This window comes from Nansenia antarctica (genome assembly GCF_963989245.1).
Source record: "Nansenia antarctica genome assembly, chromosome: 2".
Taxonomy (NCBI): domain Eukaryota; kingdom Metazoa; phylum Chordata; class Actinopteri; order Argentiniformes; family Microstomatidae; genus Nansenia; species Nansenia antarctica.
The window spans coordinates 56,334,373-56,358,243 of NC_137675.1; the positions used below are offsets into that span (position 1 = coordinate 56,334,373).

The following is a 23,871-nucleotide window of genomic DNA, read 5'->3' on the forward strand; positions in this document are numbered from 1 at the left end:
GAGCAGACCAATGATGACATCGAAAACTTGTTGCAGAAATCAGCTTGAGAGGGTGTCAGGGGGAGGGGCCGGCATGGGGACCTGGACGCTTTTAGTTTGATCTAGCACTCCAAGAAGGACGAGGTGTTTGCTTGTTTTTGTATTTGTTAGATTTTTTTTTTTGTTCGGGGGGGAGGGGGGGTAATGTCTCTCTGTCTCTTTCTCTCGCTTTCTTTCTTTTAGTAGGGAGTGAAGCGACTGTACCCTCCTCTGTATAGGCTAGCCTGCAACATCAAAGATGAAAAAGTACCAATCAGTATTAACGTGACAGCTTTGTTGTTGATTTCTTTTGTCCAGAAAATTTCCTTCCTCTACAAATTCATTCAGCTGGTTAAATTAAGCTTACAATTGCTTTTTTTGTTCAATTCCGCATAGAGCTAGGTTGCATGTGTTGGGAGGAGGGGGTGGTTGAGGTGTTGGGACTGGAGGTTGGTAGTTAGCAAGATGCACCAGGAAGCCAAACAATCCAAGATAACCTACTTCTTTCCGTTTCTCTGCCTAGCTAGAAACATAGAGAAATGGGACCTGCCCTGATGCAGTTTTCCTTGCATTAATTACATTAAGCAACAAATTGGAAACTACTGCGCTTGTTTCATGCTTTTTCACTCTAGGAAAACATTCCTTAAGTAAAGGCTGCAACAATGTCATAGATTCAACCAAAGCGAATGAAGTTCAAAGGGGTTTAATCATAATTCTCTTTCAAGTCCAACTGAGGTGCCCACACCTTGGATGTGCAGTGCACCAGAGGACATATCTCCTAGGTTTAAGAGCATGCACTGGTTAACCAGGGCACGCACGCACACACACACACACAGACACACACACACACACACAGACACAGACACACACACACACACACACACACACACACACACACACACACACACACACACACACACACACACATTCCCTAAACTAAGCCTGAAACCTTCAAAGGCTAATTTCCCCTAATTTTAGGGAACCCTCTTCCTTGTGTGAAACTTTCCCTCAGTATGAAAGGCATTTGCTAATTTTGCATGCTAGAAATCAGAGCAAAGAGAATTTTATGCAACCTCGGAGGAACTAATTATTGAATGGCTTTTAAATGCAAAAATGCTCCTGTCTCCTTCGGAACTATTAATCAAATATGATTAAAGAATTAGAATCCAAACCGCTCTTTTTTTCAAAGCACTTCTGAATGCATTTCATGGTTTCTCTGCACTGCAAAATCTCCAAAAGTGTCTAGATCGTTTGTTCACTACCAGGTTTCTCCGAACTCAACCAGCAACACACCCCAGCCTCCGTAAACCCCCCTAGGGTTCCCCCCACACACAACTCCAGCTCAGACATCTAGGGCCAAATTCTGTCTGGTTAAGAGTAAGAAGACACGACTAGGGTGGTGGCAGAGAGAAGGGAAGGAAATTTGGAGGAAAAAGAGGAAATAATAAAAAAAATAAAAAACGTTCAAGCACAATTTTTAATTAAGTAAATGAAGAGGAAAAAAAGAAATGTCTTAATTAATGAAAGCTTTTAGCTAGCAGCTGCACCGGGGAACTGTACGTTTTTTTTTTTTTTTTTTTTATGTTGTTGAAAAATCGCATGCATGCCGGAATGGTAAATTTGAGTCATTTGTCAGCCAGAGAGCGCTCGTCCCATCAACCTTGTGGGCAGGAAGGGTGGGCGAGAGAAACTCCCTCCCTCTGTCGCTCTCTCTCTCTCTCTCTCTCTCTCTCTCTCTCTCTCTCTCTCTGTCTGTCTCTCTCTCTCTCTTTCATGTCCCACGGCACACTGCTGCATGCGTTTGATGGTCGTTAATCTTTCAAATAAGTCTGTGAGCTCAGTCCCATGCCCTCAACGTAAAACAACCCATAGAGAAACTACGTTAGCTCTCTCTCTCTCTCTCCATTTTAGGACGCTCTTTTACTGCGATTATTTTCATCTTTGATGTTAGCTGCAAAAGCTAGCTAAAAACAAACATTAACAATTCAACTTCACCCCTTCAAGTTTAGAGTTTGGCCAAAAGAAAGAAAATGATAGCCACTCATGTTGAGTTGAATGGTGTAGGGGATAAGAAAGATTAGGCAGGTATTCGTTATATAAGATGCATGTTTTGATTTAATTGTGTGATGATCATTCAAACGTTTTGGGAAGGAGGAACACAACAAAACAAAAAACAAAACAAAAAAAACGAATCAAATGAACACTTTATGGGGTGAGCTTGTGTTGACATGACATAAAACAAATCCATTTCACTGAATCCACAAACACAAACATGCCGGGGCGTGTTTTGCTGAGCTCCACTAGGTTGTGCCAAATAGCATGACAAAGAAGGAAATAAAGACCACTGAGTTGCGTGTTCACTGGTCTTTATTTTCGATGTGCTCCTGGAGCAACAGAGGGTTTTTTTGGGGGGTGGAGGGGGTTGGGAGGGGGGGTGGCTGCATGGTGGCTTCTGCATTTGGTGTTTTTTGTTTTTTGCGAACAGGATGCAGATCAAACAGACAGCTGACTTACCATGGTTCCCACACTGTATGTGGCGGCAGGGCCGATTGTGTGGTGGTAGGGGTCTGCTGTTGCATAGACTCTGCCATAGCTGCAACAGAGGGAAAAAAGTGAGGAGGACAACACCCGTGGTCAATGATTGATCATCTTCCTCAGAGGACTGGTATAGTCATTTACGGTAGGCTTGTTTTATACTCCACACATACAATAAACACTTGGTTTTTAGAGGTTTTTCAACAATAAACAAGGCAGGAGAACAAGGGGGGGGGGGGTTTCAAGGTTGGGGGGGATCGTTTGATGCGAGTCACAACAGTATTTTTTCATTGTCACCTTGATGAGGTGGTAGGAAATGGGTACGAGAGAGAGAGAGAGAAGTGCTGGAGGGCTTGGGACCTATACAGTCTACAGTCTATGTGTGCTCTCTCACCCTCCCGTTGTTTACCCAAGCTGCACAGGCTCACGCCCCTGTCTTTTCATTGTTGGTGGTTCGGAACTAATCCTTCCAATTTCCTTCTGAGACAGGACAAGATGTGCCTGCCTTATTTATTTACTTGACTTCACATATTCCTCTATTTACTCTTTCCTTTTTTTTCCCCTTCTTTTTTTTTTTTTACGCTCGCTTGCAAATGAGGGTCTGCATGGAGCAGATAAGGCACTCCCAGCCAGGGACTGAGGGCACCAAATCAACCAGGAATAAAAAATCCAAGTGGAGAAGAGGGAGAAATGTCATTTCGCTAAAGGAGACAAGACATACCGCATATATGGCTTTTGCACTAGACTCAGGGACATTGAGTTATAGAACATCTAAATATGGTTGGTCCCATTGGAGTCCCAACAACCAAGGTCGGGAGCAGGACGAGGGTATCTGAAAGGCTTGGATGGGCTCCTTGGGGAAGATGATGGCTTCTGTCACGACATGGTCAGGGGGTGGTCTCCCTGGCGCTGTTATCTTCTGTGAGCACCAAACCCCAGAGGCCCACTAACGCTAATCTATCTACGAAATAGCTCTCACTAGAGTGGCATTGGTAACAACCTCAGGGTCACGCGGCCCCCGCCCCCCGCCCCCCGCCCCCCCCCCTCACAACATCACGTCACGCTGCTACCGACACTACTGCTGATTGGCTCCCCCCGCTAGGGCCTCTGCGATGCAAAGCAGGCCCTGTGGCACAAGGCTTTTTGGAAAATGAATTGTTTCATATTTTACAGGGATTTTACAAGCCTTTTTGATCCCTGTGACCTCTTTCCATGATTGGCTGATCGCTCCACTGGTAAGTTTGATAAGGTATTGGCTGAAACAATAGCGACAAACGCCCCATATTGATCCGACGGGCATGGACCGCTTATTCAAAAAAAAAAGAAACAAACAGACAAGGGGAAAAGCAAAAACAAAGCAAAACAAACAACTCAGGCGAATTACATTAAATCGGGGGGGGTGGGGTGGTGGGGTGGGGTGGTGGGGTGGGGGGTGAAAAATATAGGCAAGAGAAAACAGGAATTAAATCACTCCCAGAGGAAAAAGCCGCTGTCCAATTTCTGCTCCCGGGGCCGAGCACGGCTGCTCATAATTCGAGCTGCGGTGAGGCCTGATAAATCTTACATTATCGATATGATCTTCAGGCTCTCAGGCAGGGTGTACGTTATCACAAGTGACATGCTCAATCCCTCCCAGATTAGATTCCCAAACCAGCCCACATCCAGCCTGACAGCGGCTTTGAAGGGCCGAATGAATCAGAGAAGCCCCCTCAAACGGAGCACACCTGAGTCGGAATGGCATCACTCAAAAAGTGATAGAGTCCCTGCCCGCCCATCCATCGCTCCCTTCCTCCTTCCCTCCCTCCCTCCCTCCCTCTCTCCCTCCCTCCCTCCCTCCCTCCCTCTCTCCCTCTCTCTCTCCCTCTCCCTCTCTCCCTCCCTCCCTCCCTCCCTCCCTCTCTCCCTCCCTCCCTCCCTGCCTTCAACAGACCCCAGGCCATTCATAAATACAGTTGATATACCCACTGGCCCGTCACAGGCAGAATGGCATGGGATATATCTTCTGTTCTTTTTTTCATCTTGTCGAACAAGGTTACTTTTTTGTGTGCTTTAGCCCGAGGCCTTCCTCGGCTCCCCTAATGGACAGTAAAAACCTGAGTGAGGGTCTGAGAGCCAGAGAGGGGGGAGGGGTTCTCTTTATAACCTCTTATTATGAAGGAGCAGGGTCTCCGGGGGGAAAGTTGGAGAGGTTTGACGTTGTCTATCACAAGTTTTAATTGAATTTCTCAATATTCCATTGGGTTTCCTATATAGTATGTTTTAAGTTGGGCGGCAGGTAGCCTAGAGGTTCGAGAGGCCGGGCAGCCATCGGAAGGTCGCTGGTTCGATCCCCCGCCTCAGGAGGAAGCTGGATGCGAGCTGGTGACTGGAGGGTTGCTGGCGTCGTATCTAAGGTGACTACCAGTGCTGTTGTGCCCTTGAGCAAGGCGCTTAAACCCCTAATTGCTCCAGGGGCGCTGACTATGGCTGACCCTGTGCCCAGAGCAAAAAGCAATACATTTCATTGTCTCAGTAATCTGAGCAATGACAACCAAGTTGAATGTTAATCCTAATCTTATGTTGTTCAGTAGGGCATGCGGGACGTACTCACCTGTCACTGTAGGCAGCAGCGGTGGCGGGCTGGGCGTATCTGTACGCAGTGTATCCTCCCTGTGAGAATATCACACCGTTAGTCTACGACCCACAACAACAACAACAACAACAACAACAACAACAACAACAACAACAACAACATACTGTCTTTCTCAAATATCACAAGCATTATCCCAAGTTGGGCACAAGTGAACGTAGGATAAACAATGGCAAACAGGCTGAACATGTTCGACACAGTCAGTGTTGGCCAGCGCAGTGCTGTATGGGTGGTATGCTGGGGGTGAAGGGGGGGGGGGGGGGGCAGGGCAGCATCAAGGAAGGTGACATCATGAGGCTGAACAAGCTTATTAGGGAAGCTGGTTCTGAGGAGGTGGCCAATAGGAGGATGATGACCAAAACTCCTGGCCATCATGGACAATCCCTCCCATCCCCTACATGACACTGTGGCAGAGAAGCTGCTTTAGCAACAGACTACTACAACCACGCTGCACTAAGGAGCGCTATAGGAGGTATTTTCTGCCTGCCGTGATAAGGCTGTACAGCTCTTCCTCCGGCTGGCTCCATCTGGGTGATCAGAGTCAGGCTGGGGGATGTTAATTCATGCCGGATTGTTCTTACTGTATATAATGTTTCAAATGTCTATTTGGTTTCATTCTATTATGCGTATTATCGTCACTTTACTTTGTTGTTGCTGTTCGTGAGCTGCTGTAATGCCTTAATTTCCCCTTGGGGGTATATTAAGTACCTATCTACCTATCTGTCTATCCATTACACATTCTTCCTGAAAGATCATAAACAATATGGTTCCGTGTGGTACGAGAAGCCTTCACATGAACAAATGAACACATTTATTCGTCTTTCTGAAGTGTGGGTACAGATCCCCAGAGAACTGCGGTACGTTACATAACATTGTTTTTGTGCTCGCCCCATGGAGCCCAAACACCAACCAACCAGCCTCCCAAAACATAATCTAATGCACAGAGAGAGAGAGAGAGAGAGAGAGCCCATGATGATGCAAGATCTCTGGCAGACAGCCAGAGGGCGCCGTTTGATATATGGTGGGTTGAGGCAGCCAAGAATGAATGATATTTTGAGGGACTGGGCACTAGGGAGCCACTGGCTCTAAGGCTGGGACGCCCAGTGCGTGACACAAAGAGCACAACACAGATCAGGAGAGAGAGAATGCTGGTGTGTGTTAACGCCGTCCACATTTAACCCATTTTCAGAATGGGAGAGTGCGGCCCTGCTGAATTATTGAAGCCCCCCCCCTTTTCCTTTACACAGCCCCCTTTCTTGCGCACGTGCCCTAGCCCCCCCCCCACCCCCTCACAGGAGCAGAAAAGAAGAAGGAAGAAGACCAGGTTTTAGAATTGGGGGGTTGGGAGGGGGGCGGGGGGGGGGGGGGGGCAGTCGAGACCTGTGTATTCATTTTCCAGAGTGGGAAAGGAATTAAAAGCCCTCATTGGGAGGAGAGATGCCATTACTCTCCCTGAGAAACGAGGCAGTTCACCTACTGTTTTTCTATTAGTGCCAATGGAGTGTGTGCCCATCTGCGTCCTGCGGTGGATAGGTGGCTGTTAATAATGCATGTTTTCATTTATTTTTAAACTTGAAGGGGAAGGGGGGGGGGTGGGGGGCGGGAATGATGTCCGACGGTGAACTCTCGTGGAGATGGGAGCGAGCCTAGCGACTGCGAGGGGGGCGTGTGCTCTGCGCGTGCAGAAAAAAAAAATCAGGTCAGAGGCCATTCTGGTTGAGTCCCCCCCCCCCCCCCCCCCCCCCCTCCCTTCCCACGGGGGACAGGAAGTCATCGGCAGCGCGAGGCAGGGGGACTTCCTGTGGGACGGCCGTGCCATCGGGACTGTGCTGATTACAACAACAGCCTGAACAAACACGGGCCGATAAATCACTCTCCCGCATTGTCAAATCTTGCACACGACAGTGCAGCACATTTGTTATTGTGTCTCACTCCGCAGCGCGTGCGTGCGTGCGCGTGTGTACAGTACGTGTGTATCTATGTGCATTCGTGCATTCGTTCGTGTGTCTGTGTGTATGAATGGATGAATACATCCATAACTCTAGCCTACTCCCTAGTGAAGCGTAGAGCCTCGTGTGATTGGTCCCTGCAATGCTCTCGCTCTTCTTCTTTTTTTTTAATGGCAAGTGCAACAGGACTGTGAAATGAATGTGATGTGACCGGGGTCGCGCCATTGACAGCCGCCCTACTGTAGAGTGAATGATAACGGTGGAGGACACAGAGAGGGGGCTGAGGGGACCGCTCCTCCTCCTCCTCCTCCTCCTCCTCACAGGAGACCTCCAGACGCACTCAGGCAGCAGTCTGAAGCAGAGCACTGACCAGTGGCAAAACTAATGGCGGTGAGGCACCAGGGGGGAGCAGCCTGACGGGTTGAGCGATGGGGCAACACCCCCCCCCCACACCCCCCCTGGTCAGAGGGCACTGAGACCCAGGGCTTAGCTGGAGGTGAGGACAGCCAGAGCCAAAAAAAAACCCACTCTGGACGGACACGATCGCTTGAACAGCCTGTTCTCCTCTCTCTCTCTCTCTCTCTCTCTCTCTGGTCTCTCTCTCTCTCTCTCTCTCTCTGGCCGCCGGTCGGCGCTAGAAGCCAGTGGCAGGGTGAGTGCTGTATCACACAGGGCTTGTGTATAAGCCATATATCACTGGAGTCAGAGCCCCAGCGCTTTGTTCCCAGACACTAGACTACCTGCCTGAATGCAGACAGGGGGTGAAAGTGAGAGGCAATCACTACCACTGCTGCCTGCCTGCTGCTGTCATCTCCCTATCAGAGACCGGAGAGAGAGAGAGAGACAGAGAGAGAGAGGGAGGGAGGGAGAGAGAGAGAGAGAGAGAGAGAGAGAGAGAGAGAGAGAGAGAGAGAGAGAGAGAGAAAGAGAACGAAAAAAAACGGATTCAAACGACAAATTACATCCCCCCCCCCACCCCCCACCCCCACCCCCAAACGTTTTGGGCCGCTGTCAAAGTGGGGCAGCGTGGTAATTTCGGCATTATCTCCACAGTGTCCCGCTTTTTTCCTCTGTCAAGGGCGCCGTGCGGCGGGGGCACGGCCTCCCGATGTGGCCCCTTGCCTGCGTGGATGGGCTCCGGAGGCGGGGGGGGGGGGAGGCGGGCGCTTAATCCCTTTATCAGCTGCCTCTCCTCTTATCTCCTGCACCGTGATGGCTGGGAGGCACAGGCTCCCTACTAAGGCCCCCCCTTAAGCTGCCCACACCCCCCCGCCCCCCCACACCACCCCCCCCTCGGGCTAGAGGGCTATCCCAAGCCAAACCTGACACTGAGACAGGCAGGCGGGCAGGCAGGCAGGCAGGCAGGCGGGCGGGCGGGCGGGCAGGTGGATGGATGGGGGGGGGACAGGCGGACGGGGGTGGGGCGGGGTGGGGTGCTGTGAATAAGCCAACCTCAAAGACCCCCAGATTCCAAAATCTAAGAGACGAGACGACCTGAGTTGACACGGGACACTGAGCCCTCGGGGGGGGGGGGGCGGGGGGGGCTCTGTCCTGTTTGCCAAAGTCTGAGATCATAGGAGAGAGGGAGAGAGAGAGAGAGAGAGAGAGAGAGAGAGAGAGAGAGAGAGAGAGAGGGAGAGAGAGAGAGACAGAAAGACAGAGGGAGGGAGGGAAGAGCTGAGGGGGTTTTAAATGTTGTTGTCGGGTTTCTTGGCGAGGCAGACAGAGGCCTAATCGACGCCGTCTTGGCAGGGAGAGAGAGGCAGGGTGGAACGCCGGGAGCTGGAGAGATCACGTTTTAGTCTCCCGGGGGGGGGGGGGGGGGGGGGTGGATGGGGCCGAGGGCCTTTTTGTCTGCTGAGACTTCAGTTTCATCCGAGCATGCAAAAAAAAGAGAGAGAGAGAGAGAGAGAGAAACCCCAACTGTACTTACATAGATCTCTGCACCGTAGAAGCCATCCTGGTAGACCACTCTGTGAAATGAGAGAGCGGCGGAGAGGGGGTAAACAGCATTAGTTCATCTGGGTTTCATATAGAGATACACACACACACACACAGCCAGACTAAAACCCTCCCCACCCCATTCCCCACCCCCACTCCCGCCCACCACACCAACCAACAACAACCAACACCGCAAATGTTTAGATCTCTTCTCTTCTCCCCCCACCCCCCCCCCCCCCACCCCTCCACCCCCCGGTTTCAAATAAGAGTCAAGTCAAGCGGATATTTGCATGGCGGAGGAGGAGAAGAAGAGTGATGGGAGCGGAGCTCCGAGAGGAGGGCGGGCGGTGGAGGCGGCGGCGGCGGCGGTGGTGGTGGCGGGGGTCAGCTCTTAGCCGGCTGCAGCGCACCACAAATAATGAATGACATATTACCGGGGTGGGGGAGGGGCGGGTTGTGGGGGGTTGTGGGGGGAAACGCAGCCAATCTCCCCAATCCCTGTGCAATTTTCTGCTCTGGTAAAAATGTTTGTCTTTACCAGTCACTGCTGTGTTGTCAGGGGACTACAGAAAGGGAGGGTGTGTGTGTGTGTGTGTGTTTGGGGGGCGGGGGGGGGGGGGGGCTAACAAAGGGAAGCAGCGAAGGAGCTACCGTGGTCACAACGAGGGCTAACGTATAAATCAAGCAGACGTCAAGAGGTGTGTTCCCAGAGTGGGAGGGAGGTGGCAGAGGGGAGGGGAGGTGGCAGAGGGGAGGGAACCTGGAGCTCCCAGGGCCCTGTCCTCGTCCCTGTGGCTCTCTCTCTCTCTCCTCTCTCCTCTGAGACAGACGGCCCCCCTGATCTAATCACAGATAGGCAGCCAGGCTGGGGCTTGCCGGGGCCACGGCTCCTACAACACACATCTCCACACAGCCACCCAGACTGCTGCTGATAAGAGATGGGGAGTCTGACGGGCCCGCCTCCTAGCGACGCCAAGCCCAGGACATCATCTGAGTGCCGGTTCCAGTCCAGTGAGAACAGCCCCCCCCCCCCCGCTAGTATTACACTATCTCAGGTTTCTATAGTTCCCCCCTATGGCCTCTGTGTTAATCCTTCGTATACACACATAGAGGCGCATTTACAGACCCCGAACAAACAAAAACAGATAAACACACGCTTGCGCGCGCGTCACATGTGCGCACACAGACACACACACACACACACACACGCACACACACACACACAAACACACAAACACACACACACACACACACACACACACACACCGACACCGACACACACACACACACACACGCACACACAACCCAGATGTGATTCATTGTTGATATCTAGTCAGGGGTGTTAGCATTGGCCTACATAGATATACTCACGCTCCGTAAGCTGGGATAGGCGGCGGCGGGGGTGCTGTGCGGAACGTGTTGTACACGGCCCGCCCTCGGCCTCGCAAGTGGGCACCCCTATAGGCCACCGTAGCCCCTGTGGCTGGGTAGGGGAACCCTGTTACTGTCGAAAGAGAAAGGGGGGGAAGGAAGAAACAACAGGAAGAGGAGAAGAGGAAAGGGATGACTTTAGAGAGGCTCCTTGGACTTGGCATTGCTTACCTTCTGACAGAATACATTAGAGTGAGACATGTGGCACTGCTTTCCCCTATGACAGAATACATTACGGGGAAAGACAAGGAAACAATAGATTTAATCTTTTCTAGGTGCGCCTCATCGAGCACTCTCTCCCTCTTTCTCTCCCCCCCCCCCCCCCCCCCAGCCCACTGCTTTGTGCCGCACTCAGCAAGGATCCACATTTGCTGTACGCATTCCTTTCCCCCACGCCTGGTGAGGGGGCAGCCTTGAAGCACCGGCTGGGTAATGGATGCAATCCCACTAGTTTCGCTACTGTGGGTTTTGCCTGGTTTTAGGCAACAATAGAAGCTAACGGTGGCACCGAGGGGGGAGGGGGAGGGGGGGGAGAGAGAGGGGGAAGTTGTTTTGGGGTAGGGGGACTGTAAAGTAGGGGCCTGCTGCTGCAGAGAGGCAGGTGGGAGGTGAAGGTTGTTGTTGTTGTTGTTGTTGTTGTTGTTGTAGTTGTTGTGGTTGCGGTTGTGGTCGCTGGGCCACTGCGGTTGGACGCCCAGGCCACCCCCCCCCGCCCGGGGGAAGCAGGAACCGCAGCAGATGGGCTGGACCACCGAGGACCAAACCGCTGCCTGACCCTAACCCACCCCCATGTCCCCCCCCCCCCACCTGGGACCCCCCCCCCCCCCCCTCACCATCCTGTCCCCCCCCCCCCTCTCCGCCCCCAGCCAATCACCCGCCCACGTCTGTCCTCCAGTAGTCCATGTGTGGGTGGGGGGGGGAGGGGGAGGGGGATGGATGGTGTCGGTGGTGGTGGTGGTGGGGGGGGGGTGATGGTGGTTGCCAGAGGGGTCAACATTACAAGATGTGTCCATGGTTTCAGACTAGAGGACAGGCGCTCTGAGAACCCCAGGTCCCTCTTTAACCTTCAATCAGTCCAGTCGCTGTCTGATTACGTGCTGTGCCGGGGCCAGACTAACACACCCCTCTCTTTTCTAGCCATGATTAACCGTCTCCACACTATATAGAGCCACTCCTGATATCCCAGTCACCCCCCCCCCCAACCCACTCCCCCCCCCCCCTCCTCCCCCTATACACCCACGCGCCCACTCCATCACAACACCGCCACCCCATCACTTCTATTATTCCTCATCCAGGGCAAAAAAATGCCCCCCCCCCCCCTTCCCCTCCCTCCTCCTCTCCCCCGCGGTCTGATTTATTCATTACCGTGACATGTTTTTGGGGAATTCATCACAGACCACTTCAATTTTCCCACCCTGGGATCACTAAAATGACTGTGCGCAGTCAAGCTGGAGTTGTGAGAAAGGCAAGGCAGGATACAGGCGGGAGCAGGAAGATCACAGATACATACATTAATAACACGGAATGAGCTTCAAACGGACACACCGGCGCGAAAGAAAGAAAAAAAAACACGCTGAAATATGGCGCATACTGTACTGTGGAGCTGTCTACAACGGAGGTACACGATGCCTCATGTGTACGGGGGCTGGCCGGCCGGCTGCATGACGGACAAGGCCGTTATGGCCTGGTGTAGTGTTAACCCTGCAGGTGGGGTTTTCTAACGCGGAGCGTTCCTAATGAAGGGTCCAAGTCAGGTCTTGCTGCTTGCTTCTATAAAGCTGACACGGGAGACAGATTAGCGATGCTTTTAAAAACACGAGACGAGCCCCAAGTTTAATGTCTTCTGTCATTAACATCACGCTCCATTAGCGGTTTCTTCTGCACATATTCAAACGCCGCATCTCATTTTCAACCGGGGAAAGGAAAACCACGCCCCCTTTTTTCTTTTTTTTTTACCGAGGCGCGGGGTACTTTGTTTGCCTCCGACGTCGGGCGATAGACTGTTACGACTCGTAGGGTGGCCCCTTTCCCCTTGGTGATTTATAACGCTGACCTTGACATTTAAATTAGTCTCTTATTTCGGAGTGTCGGACATCTAAGCTCAGTCGCTAAAGGGCAAAAACAATCCCCTTTGATAGTTTCAGAGGCGTTTTTTTTTCTTCTCTTCTTCCCGCCCCCACCCACCCCCCCTCTCCTTTTACAAATCACTACAATTTCGAAGGGAACCAAAAAATCTTCCCGTTTCCTTCTTTTCGGGAAGGAATTTGTATGCGATATGCGAGCTATGATATATGTGAATGTAAACTCATAATGAGTTGGCGACAGGCAACACTGCTTCAATAATACCCCATAAATCAAAGGCGCTGTCACACTTTGGTAAACCCATGAAAAAGCAACAACAACCGCAGCGTACAGTATGTGAGCACGAATCTGGTCGAGCCACCAAAGTCAAACACCTTTTTCCGAGAGGAGGGGTTGGCGCGGGAGGGGCGGCGGTGGAGGGAGAGAAGAAAAAAAAAATATGAGTAATGTGCCGGAGGGCGGTGGGGTCATTGTGCACCTCATATGTCATATGTGTCAAGTTGAGAGAAGCTCAATACCTGCGGAGCCGCTCGGACCTGCCTTGGTAATCCTGCTCTGTGTGCCGATGATGGGGTCGTAACCGCCGGTTACTAACCAGGCAGGGCCCCCATAAAGAACACGGGATTTTCCACAAGGTTGATCTCTTTAATACTTGCTCAAATAAGTCGAAGGAATGAGCACTTAATCCAAGCACTGGGGGACCGAAAACAGCTTAATCTAATCAAGAGACTGGAGCTTAATTATCCCCGTAACGTACGTAGCTACACTCCAACAATGAGAGGATCTGTCTACATATATTAAGATGGCAATTAGCCTTCTCTTTCCTGCCATTTACACAGCTGGCAGGATTCAACCAGTCCCTCCGAAGAAAACTTCACCTCCGTAACGGGAAAAAAAACACGAGATGCTGACTTGAAGAGCTACTCATCCTCCTTCTGGCTCCTTCTTCTGAATTAGAGGATGAAGAGGAGAGGAGAGGAGGGCTCTCTGACTCATCCGACGCTCGCTTGAAATAGACTCCTTTTGGTTCAGTCGCCATAGGCATGCAGACTGTGCACAGCAGTCGCTTTGTGGTGGCTGTCCATGGTGCTGAAAACAAGTCACACACTCGGAGATCTCTAGGAATACCTCCACTGGCATAGTGAACTATCCGTGATGGTAGAATAATGCCATTTAAGTAAAGGACAACCCTGTCACTCGACGTTGAACTATTTCTCCCCGTCCGATACTAATAGAAATGGTGATCGAACAACTTCATCATGTTGTCAGAAATACCAGAGAACAACACAGGGCTACGACTACAGGCTGCCATAGAGACCATCGCCACGCTCTCTGTCACTGCCATGTTTTGGTCTGGTCCATTTGACTGGGAACCCAATCATCCTGCTGATCAGCCTCCCCCCCCCCCCCCACCACCATCCATCCATCCATCCCCCCAACCCCCAACCCCCCAGTACCCCCTCCCCTTCGCCCTCCTCGTCCCTCTCCCCTCCCCCAGTACCCCCCCCCCCACCCCCTAGACGGCTCCGAGGGAGGTTTAGGTTGCAGGAGGGAGGAGGGAGGGAGGGAGGAGGGAGGCAGCACGGGGACGAGGGGGCAGGGGGAAGGCGGGTGCGCGGGGGGGGGGGCTGGCGCCGCTGCGTGGAGTGGCGTGGCGTTCAGGCCCCCCTATCAGGAGGAGGAGCCCTGTCTACACCCCGCAAGAGGTTAAAAGCGGTGGAGCCGGCGTGAGGCGCTCATCCGTCATTCTCCTGAATGGGTTTTGAGGACAATAAACCTGTAGCGCCAGGACGAATGGAGACAGAGTACCCTGTCACCACGCCACGATTTATGGCCCCCAATTTCACTGATCTCCCGCACAGAAATGAGGACTGATAAACAGTGATTAATCGCCTTTACATCCCATTTTACTCACACCCCAAAGTATATTAAATGTAGCCATGATTATTTCAGCCCATATCCGCGGAGCCGCTCGCGATCTATTTTTTTTGGTGCGTGTGTGTGTGTGTTTGTGTGTGTGTGTGTGTGTGTGTGTGTGTGCGTCGGGGCCCATAAAAACTAAAACTAAAAATAGGAAATCACGGTCAGAGGCATGGTCAGCTGTTTTCTTTTTAAGAGCGCAATGTCCTGTTGGCTCCTAGTTAGGGCCGTTTTTTTGGTTTCAAAAAATGTATCTCTTATTTATGTTTTCCGTCTCCCCAGCTGCCAAGCATATGTTGTCGTTTAGGCTTGGCAAACTTCAGTGCCGTGTCAAGACGACTTGAAAAATTAGCAGCCAATAAATCACCCAACCCCCCACTCCCCATGCCTGGAGTGGTGGACCACACTCCCTCTGATTTATGAGATGATTTGGAAAAGTGTGTGTGTGCGTGTGTGGGTGTGTGTGTGTGTGTGTATGTGTTCATGTGTGAGTGTCTGTCTATGTGTGCTGCATGGGTCAGGATGTGTGTGTATCTGTACAGGAATGCCTGAGACTGGATGAATTTGCTTTATAGTTTTATGGATGTGCCTTTTCATCTCTACTGTATGTGATCTGCATGATTTTAATGTGTCTGAATGAGGCTTGTTGTGTGTGTGTGTGTGTGTGTGTGTATTTGTGTATGCATGTGTGTGTGTGTGTGTGTGCATGTGTGTTTGTGTTTATTTGTGTGTGTGTATGTGTGTGTATGTATGTGAGTGTGTATTGGGAGGGGAGTGTAATTGTCAGGGGAAGAAGTCGGAACCGGGGGAGCAGCAGGGGGGGAGGCAGGGGGGGGGGGGGGGAGGGGTTGAGGGGCTGGAGATGAAATAAAAATGATAGATGACTGCTTTCTGTCATGGACAGTTATTTAGAGGTTCGCCGTAAAGCTGTCCGGGGAATGAACAGATTTTAGTCTAATGAGCAGAAAGGAAAGCCGTTAAAGTGGCGCGATGTGCTCAGCACTTCTTCCAAATGAAATAGTACCATTTCCCCCTCATTAAAATGCAAAGGGTTCGTATAACATACAGCAATAAAACTGGCATGTAGAAGGAGAGAGATAGGGGGAAAACCCTACTGCGCTCATCTCATTCCTCCATTACTGGGGACCAGGAGGAATACCAGGCTTCGACAGGGAAGGTGCCAACAATATCGCTCACTCAATCTCCCTCATTCGGTTAGCTCTGTAAAAGTCAATCTGGCGCACTTGGCAAATCCATCCACGGCAGCAGCCTCCACAATCTGATAACAGTTGCTTGGGCGGCTTCCTCTTGAAATCGTCTTTTTTTTTTTTTTTTTTCTTCTCTCTCTCTCTCTCTCTCCCCTGGCTTTACGGCGCACACACAGGTTTGCAAACAATGGCACACAGACTGCCTAGGCACTCCACCGCCGCCGAGCATTGGATCATCCACTTCCTTATCTGGTGCCCGCTCGGTTATTCTAGATTCACTTTGATTTTAACGAGAATTGTTTTATTTTTTATTTTTTATATGCCGCATGGGAAAGCGGGTTCGGGGAATAAGTCCCTGCTGGGTTTCTTGACAAACCTAACGGTGGAGATGTGGGATTGGGGGGGGTCTGTCTGATAGGAGAGGGGGGACGGCGAGGACCCCCGTGCAGCGGTAGAAGGAGGTCTCTTACCGGCGTACAGTTCAGGACCGTAGACAGCGCCCACCACCGGGTTCAGCTTCCAGCCTGGGGGAGCAGAGAGGACAACATGCCTGGGATGAGAAACCCTCCAAACCAGGGGGGGTAGAAACAACACCGAAGGCTATGGAGTTGCCAACCCCCCCCCTCCCCCCCACACTCCCACCCCCACCGCCTACCCACCCAGACAGCTCTGACATATACAAGCACCTGAGAAGAACCTACTCAACTGAAAACTGAAACAAGGGAAACCGCCCCCCCCCCCCCCCGCCCAAAAAAACCACAAACAAACCAGCAAATACAGAGAAAACAAGGCAGAGAATCACAGGAATGAAAAAAAAATAAAGCAGGGAAAAAAATGCTGCGCTTTGTTGTCAAATTGACCGAACAAGGGAGCTAGTACTGGGAAAAGCCTATACATATGTATTCTCACATCCCTCGTGTTGTTCTGGACATGACACCGTGATCTTACCGTTTGTGTAAGGATTGGCCACTTTCTTGTTCGTCATCACACGCGCTGTTGCGTTGTTCACCTGGGCACAACGACACAAGGTTGCCACGGTTAGAATGACACACATGCACGCACACACACGCACACACACACACACACGCAGACACACGCGCACACACACACACACACATGCGCACACACACACGCACACACACACACACACACACACACACACACACACACACACACACACACACACAGGACACAAACAACATCCTTCCAAAAGAAGTGTCCAATGACTGCAGGCAGAGACACACACACACAGACACACGAAACACACACACATTCCGATAAAAAATGAATCCGATCTGAGATTATGCAAATAAACCTCAGAGAGAGAGGACGGGACGGGATTGGAGAGGGTCAATTAGCCTGGGGAAACAACGGCCTCAAATCACCTTTATATGAATTTATTCATCATTTCTCCATCTTCTTTGGAGATGATTCAATTACTGTAGCGGGTGTGAAAGCATGCACCAATTACCCAAGGATATGAAAGAGAAGACCCAAATGCAAAAAGAACAGGTAATTGGTTGGGTAAACAAAAAAGGTCTCAAAAGAAAAAAAGACAGACAGCCCCTGTTGACTTCACCCTCTATTGACCAGATGGGAATGTGGTGAGCAGAGAGGCTTCACTCCTGGTAAACAAGGCCAACAATGATAACACACAGATGATGGCATCAAGGGGGAATGCAGGTCTTTCTCCAACCCCCAAATATTCCGCGGCTAATGTTTCCTATGAGATGAAAGCATGCACTTATTGACCAAAGTCAGATGATGATGGACGGTTGGCATGTCCGTCTTGACATGTATGGATCCCCTGGTTGCATGGGTGTTCACCCGTGTGCGTTCATCCGTGTGCATGCATGCCCACGCCCGTGCACACACACAAACACACACAAACACACACACATACACAAACACTCACACACACATACACAAACACTCTTCCACAGACTTCTACACAGCAGGCACATGCTTATGCGTGGGTCTCTTGGTGGGGGAGAAAGGTGAGGAGAGGGGGGGGGGGGGGGGGGTGGGGAGGGAGGAGGTCAGCAGGCAGGAAGTAGAAGAGAGGGAGAAACAGGAGAAAAGGAAAGGAAAAGCACCTCTATTTTGCGTCCCTCTACGATTGTACCGTTTAGTTTCTCCCGCGCACGGTCGGCGTCGATGCTCGTTTCAAAAGTGACAAACCCAAAGCCCTGAGAGTGACACGTGTGTCACCAGACCAGCAAGGCAGAGAAGAACAGATAGGGACACACAGAGAGGAAACAGAAGGGAAGAACAGGGGGAGAGAGGAAGAGAGAGAGAGAGAGAGAGAGAGAGAGAGAGAGAGAGAGAAAACACACAGGACTAGATGAGCGTCAGGAAGCAGAGATGTAAGCAGCCAGATTAATTAGTGGCGGTTAGTGAGGCATCAGGAGCAGCGGACGGAGAGATCCAAGGAGAAGGAGATAAGGATGACACAACCTCACACACCGACACTAACAAACCTGCCTGCTTTACCCAATTAAACAGCACAAACCACCTCAGGAGAATGTCAGTAAGCAATGGATGCATTACGATGTGTTATGCAAGGTAATAGTGTAATAATTACTTTCGATACTGCTACAGTGCCCTTAGAAAAACAACCCACCCCTCCCCCGGAATGAGCTGAAGATACGGTAAGCAAGTCGAGAATATTTATATACGTATCCTTCAAGCAATTAAGCTTAATTCGATCATCAACCATTTCTAATCCATTACACTAGGTACGGTATGGTCTACTGCAGCACAATTAAATCATATGTTTGTCTCAAATGACACAAATTATTTGGCATCAATCCTTGTGTTATTGATGTCTAGAATCCGACGGGGGGGGGGGGGGGGGGGTTAGAAAAGGATCGGTCGGTGCCGGATATCTATACACATTCACGACATCTAGCCTACACCTCTGTTCACCGCATGTCACCGAATATGAAGACCGAATATGAAACCCGTATGCTTTTGTACAGTGTGTGAATATCTCCTTCACACCCCCACTAACATCCCCCATCCCCCAACCTCCCATCCGCCCACGTGTGATGTGATGTCCCCCCCCCCCCTCCTCCCCCTCCCCCTCCCCTGGGGGGTTTGTCACCAGTTTGAGTTATGGGGACTGGGAGACTGGACCTGAGATCGAGTGCCAGCCTTTAAGATATGCTGGCCAAACAAGTCCCAGTCCTTTAGTTTCTATATATACATATACATACGGAGGGAGGGGAGGTGGGAGCGCGGCCAGCGCCTGGCTGATAATTGCTTGAGGATATAATACATGTGAGAGATGGCGAGCGGTGTGATCCTGTATGCATACACAGGATCTCAAGGCTCCTATTCCGAGCATAAATAACACGGGAACTGTCCTTGGGGAGGGAGAGATAAAGAAATAAATTCAAAAAGGAATTGAGGGCAAAATTAATCCTTTGGACATTTCGCCCGACGATGGTTGGCCCCCTCTATCTTTTTTTATCATGCACAAATAATTAGCTTACACGGAGGGAGAGTGGAGCCACCATTTTTCAAAGGAGACAAACATATTGAATGCAAATTGCCAAAGCTTCATAGAAAATAGATTGTTTATTAATGGCCTGGTAGGTTCATTATATAGCAGCGCGGGGTGCGGGAGAGAGAGAGAGAGGCATCATGGGTAATGGCTTTGTAGGGCACAAACAATAAATGCTTGTTACGGCGGAGGAGGCAGGTTTATCCGGTGCTCAATCTTGTCTGGCTGAGGGGGCTGAGGAGTGTGGCGGTTTGCAGGCTCCTTCAAGGGGCTCGCTGTGTACCTTAGAGAGACACCCCCAAACTGGTGGTCCCTCTGTGGCTCACATGGCACGGGCGCTAACAACACTTAGGGTCGTGGGTTCAATTCCTGCCGGGACCATATATACTGTACATGAAAAATGATATGCACTCGCTCGCTGCGATTGTAGTAAGTTGCTTTGGATAAGATCTTCAGCTAAATCCCTTACTATATAGTATAGTAAACTAGGAATCGATATCATTCACGGTCCAACACTCAGCGAAGGGGACCCTGTCTACTTTATGAATGGAAAGCTATGGAGCTTGGTACAGCTCATTAAATAAACAGTGGCTGAGTAGCGCCGTGCTGTTTCTACCACCCAAGGCTTTGAACGTGTACAGGAAGCGGTACAGGAGAAAGATACCACACACCAGATACCACAAGCTAGTCACGCTGAGCTCCTTTCGGTGGTGGTTCTAGATTCCCTTCAACACCAGGGAGGAGCGCGCGGGGCGGGGGGCTTTGATGTTTTTTTGGCTAGTCTCTAAAGCAGAGGGTCATTACACCTGGTCCGATAAGAAGCTAGCGGATTTGGAAAAAACAGCTCAATCACCGATTGATTGACAGGGGTAATGATTCCCACATTCGAGCCGCCGGCGAAAGCTAAAACCATAACAAAACAGAGCGAGGCGTGAACGCCCCGCACCCCAGGACCGGGCTTAGAGACCACTACCTCGAGCCAATGTACACACCGCACTAATGCCGTCATTACTAAACAGAGGAAGAACACGGTAATGAAGCAGCTGGTGTTCTAGTTCACTTACCTTGGATCCTCGCTCATTAAAGATAATCTCCACATCTAAAATCTTTCCAAATTGCTGCGGCAAGAGAACGGGGGAGAGAAAAGAAAGAGAGAGAGAGAGAGAGAGAGAGAAAGAGATAGAGAAAGAGGAGAGAGGTGAAGTTAAGAAACCCAAACGGTGATTGCCGTGCAATTTAACAAGAAGGGAGGGAGCAAGGAGCAAACAATTGTTATAGCGATATATAAAAAACTGTTACAATTGGGAAGTAATCATATAACATTATATTTGTGTGCAATCCAATAAAAATAAAAAAAAAGGAATTCATAATAAGAACACTTTTCTTTTCTTTTTTTTCTTTTACAGAATAATGTGATCCAGTAATTGTCTATCTATCTCAATGTAGTAATAAATGGTTTAATAGCCTATCCATCCTGTACACACACACACAATAAAAGAAGCAGCAACAACCGTAGAAAAAAACAGGAAGATGTAGTAGTGCAAGGTGGTGGTTTGTAAGGTTGTTGTTGTGAAGCCGATCGCCTCTTAAGCTCCTGTGGAAAAAACTCACACTCTCAAATCCCTCCCGAACTGATAACTGGGCTCTGACATGAAGAGAAGACCAGCAGGGCATCTTCTGAACAGGTGGTTCCGTTCTCCATCAATCTACCCAGGTACCTGCCGTTTTCCCACCCCCCCTCCCTCCCTACCTCCCTCCCTCCATCCCTCCCCCTTCTTCTCTCCCTCTTTGTTTGTGTGTTCTCTCAGTGAACACGACTCGAGGGGTGGTCCCGAGGGGTTAACGCGGCTCAAGCCTTTTTTCGATTTAACAGGCTTGCCTTTCGGATCATTAGAAAACAGAGGAATGAAAGCAAACCGTAAGTTCCCCCCCCTAATGAGTGGAGTGAGAGCGACTTTTAATTGCTGTCTACAATGGCCGTATTATTTCATTAAAAGTAATTACCCTGTCAAGCGGTCTGCGTCGCCTTCATTTCCGCACAACAGGGATGAAATGGGCCTTCCATGTGGTCCATGCTCAATGGGAATGGATGGATCATTTGAGAGAGCCACTAATGGGGGGTTAGGAAGAACTGCCTATTATCCCCCCGACGTGCACTGGCCATCAGAGTGCGAGGAGCTCGATGAGAGGGATAGATGAGGGCCTTTTGGGGTGAGCAAACACAGATGACACTCCACACACCGCCCCGTTAGGGGTCAAGCGGTGACCCCCCCCCCCCCCCCCCCCCCCCCAAAACCACCTCCCAGAGAACAAGGCCGGGGGTTATTTATGATCCGTTCACCCCCGTTCCGGCAGTGAGGCTCCTAGCCGTGACACATTCCCGGACGCATCATCAAGAAGCGCCTCGGATCGGGAATTCTATAGACCCATCCACGCATCTGCTTCATACGCCGCTCGGCTCCGTCGACTCCGACGGACGCCGTTTTTTTTCTTTCTTGCGCGCGTGAGGCTTGATCACACACTCGCACACGCACGCACACACACACGCACACACACACACACACACACACACACACACACACACACACACGCACACAGGCATTTATATCCCAGTGTGAAGCCCCATCTTCGCATGAGATGACAACGCTTCCCCCACGCAATATGCAGATGCTAATTGTTTTAACCAAGCGTAATGGGCTTGTGGCGTCGATTAATTAGTTTCGGGGGAAGTCGTCTTTGTGGATTCCCACATGGCACTGGGGGACCGCTCGCTGCTCACGAGTGATCTCAGATGCTCCCGCAACATTCGGCGCCTCGCTCAAACAGCTGCATCAGCAACGCCAATAAACAATGGCATCAATGGAGAGGGGTCTCAGGAGAGAGAGAGAGAGAGAGAGAGAGAGAGAGAGAGAGAGAACGCGAGAGAGAGAGAGAGAGAGAGAGAGAGAGAGAACCGGGAGAGACTGACGTCATCCATCCTCCAAAGAGGCAGCAGGCCTCTATCTCTCTCACATCACACGTCGGAAAACCAGAAACATTTCAAAAAGGGAAAAAAGAAGAGGAGATGGGGGTCCAGTTGTGGGGTGGGTTGGGGGGGGAAGGGGGGGGTGGTGGAGGAGAGAGTGAGAGAGAATCATAGGCTGGTAGTTAATATGCGAATCTCGTGAATAGTTTTTTTTCTCCCTTTTTCACAAGGCCTCACTCCTCCTTCACTGAGACACTCTCCTCCATACTAAAAAAAGGCAACTGCATTCGTTCCACTCTGATCATCACCCAAGTGTAGAACTACCAACCACGAAGAGAGGGCACCCTACCCCTCGCCTCTGATATGCTAAACCATCTTAAAGCTGGAAGGAGCCTGTAATTACCATAACACAGCACGCTGCGGTGCTTGAATACTGCTATGTGAGAGAGAGGACTATCTCTGTCTCTCTTTCTCTCTCTCTCTCACTCTCTCTCTCCTAGGGAGGTAGGGGGGGGGGTAGAGGGGAGGGGGGAGGAGGGGCAGTTGTGAGTACGAGGACTCTGAGCTCAGCGTGAGACCGGGGAGTGGGGGGGAGGGAGGGAGGGAGGGGGGGCCGGGGGGAGGCCAAGAGGTCTGATTGCCCCCGAGATCTGAGAGCCCTCGTTGAACCCGGTGGAGGAGAAACGCTCCTTCAAGAGCCCCGGAGAAACCAGGGCGGCCTCTGGCTAGCACAGCATGGGCGCCGCGGCGAAGAGCTAGCGCCTGGAGGGTTTCCCGCTCCCCCACCTCCCCCTAACCCCTCCCCCCCCCCCACATAACCAGCTACTGTAGCTCTCCAACAGCACACACACACACTTCTTTTTTCTAATCACTGATTAAGGTCCACTGTGGTCGTCCTTAATGAGCCTTTCGTTCTGCCTCCTCGTTAGTGACCGGAGGGCATCTTCCCCCCGCACCCTTAACCTACGGCGGAGCGCGGCAACTCTTAGACCCTTCCTCCTCATTTAGAGAGAGGGCTAGCTGTAGCCATGTGTGTGTGTGTGTGTGTGTGTGAGCTCTCTCGGCTGGTGGCTGGTCCATACTAAGTGTGCACATCACGGTGAAGGGGCTCTTCACACCATGTGGGAGCAGATGGAGCTCCTGGGGGCTTGGCATCCCCCCCCCTGCCCCCCCCGCCCGGCTCCGCTCTGCTGCTGCTGTGCAGTGGGCTTCACCATTGGATCATGCACCATCTCACCGCTGCCTTCCCCTTTTTTTATCTGTCTGCCTACCTTGTCTACCTTATCTACCTGCCTGCCTGTCTGTCTGTCTGTCTGTCTGCCTTACCTGCCTGCCTGCCTGCCTGCCTGCCTTACCTGTCTGTCTGTCTGTCTGTCTGCCTTACCTGCCTCTCTGTCTGTCTGCCTGCCTGTCTGTCTGTCTGTCTGCCTGCCTGCCTGCCTGCCTTACCTGCCTGCCTGCCTGCCTTACCTGCCTGTCTGCCTGCCTGCCTGTCTGCCTGCCTGCCTGCCTGTCTGTCTGCCTGCCTGCCTGTCTGTCTGTCTGTCTGTCTGTCTGTCTGTCTGCCTGTCTGCCTTACCTGTCTGCCTTACCTGCTTGCCTTATCTGCCTGCCTGCCTGCTTACCTGCCTGTCTGCCTGTCTGCCTATCTGCCTGCCTATCTGCCTGCCTTACCTGCCTGTCTG

The 23,871-nt window shown here is 51.2% G+C and overlaps 1 protein-coding gene across 1 annotated transcript in view; it reads right to left on the reverse strand.

The window, feature by feature from the left end:
* Positions 1 to 218: 218 nt before the first annotated feature.
* The window catches only part of LOC308176045 (RNA binding protein fox-1 homolog 3-like), a gene marked incomplete at its 3' end in the record, with an annotated part of 33,098 nt that continues 9,445 nt past the window's right edge, over positions 219 to 23,871 (reverse strand). Inside the window, exons 3-11 of the mRNA XM_080550640.1 lie at positions 20,286 to 20,339; positions 17,810 to 17,902; positions 16,662 to 16,722; positions 16,184 to 16,237; positions 10,444 to 10,576; positions 9,065 to 9,104; positions 5,144 to 5,202; positions 2,533 to 2,611; positions 219 to 263 (exon numbers count right to left, since the gene is read on the reverse strand). Of these exons, the coding sequence (XP_080406766.1) occupies positions 219 to 263; positions 2,533 to 2,611; positions 5,144 to 5,202; positions 9,065 to 9,104; positions 10,444 to 10,576; positions 16,184 to 16,237; positions 16,662 to 16,722; positions 17,810 to 17,902; positions 20,286 to 20,339 (618 nt within the window). The remainder of the gene's footprint in view (positions 264 to 2,532; positions 2,612 to 5,143; positions 5,203 to 9,064; positions 9,105 to 10,443; positions 10,577 to 16,183; positions 16,238 to 16,661; positions 16,723 to 17,809; positions 17,903 to 20,285; positions 20,340 to 23,871) is intronic.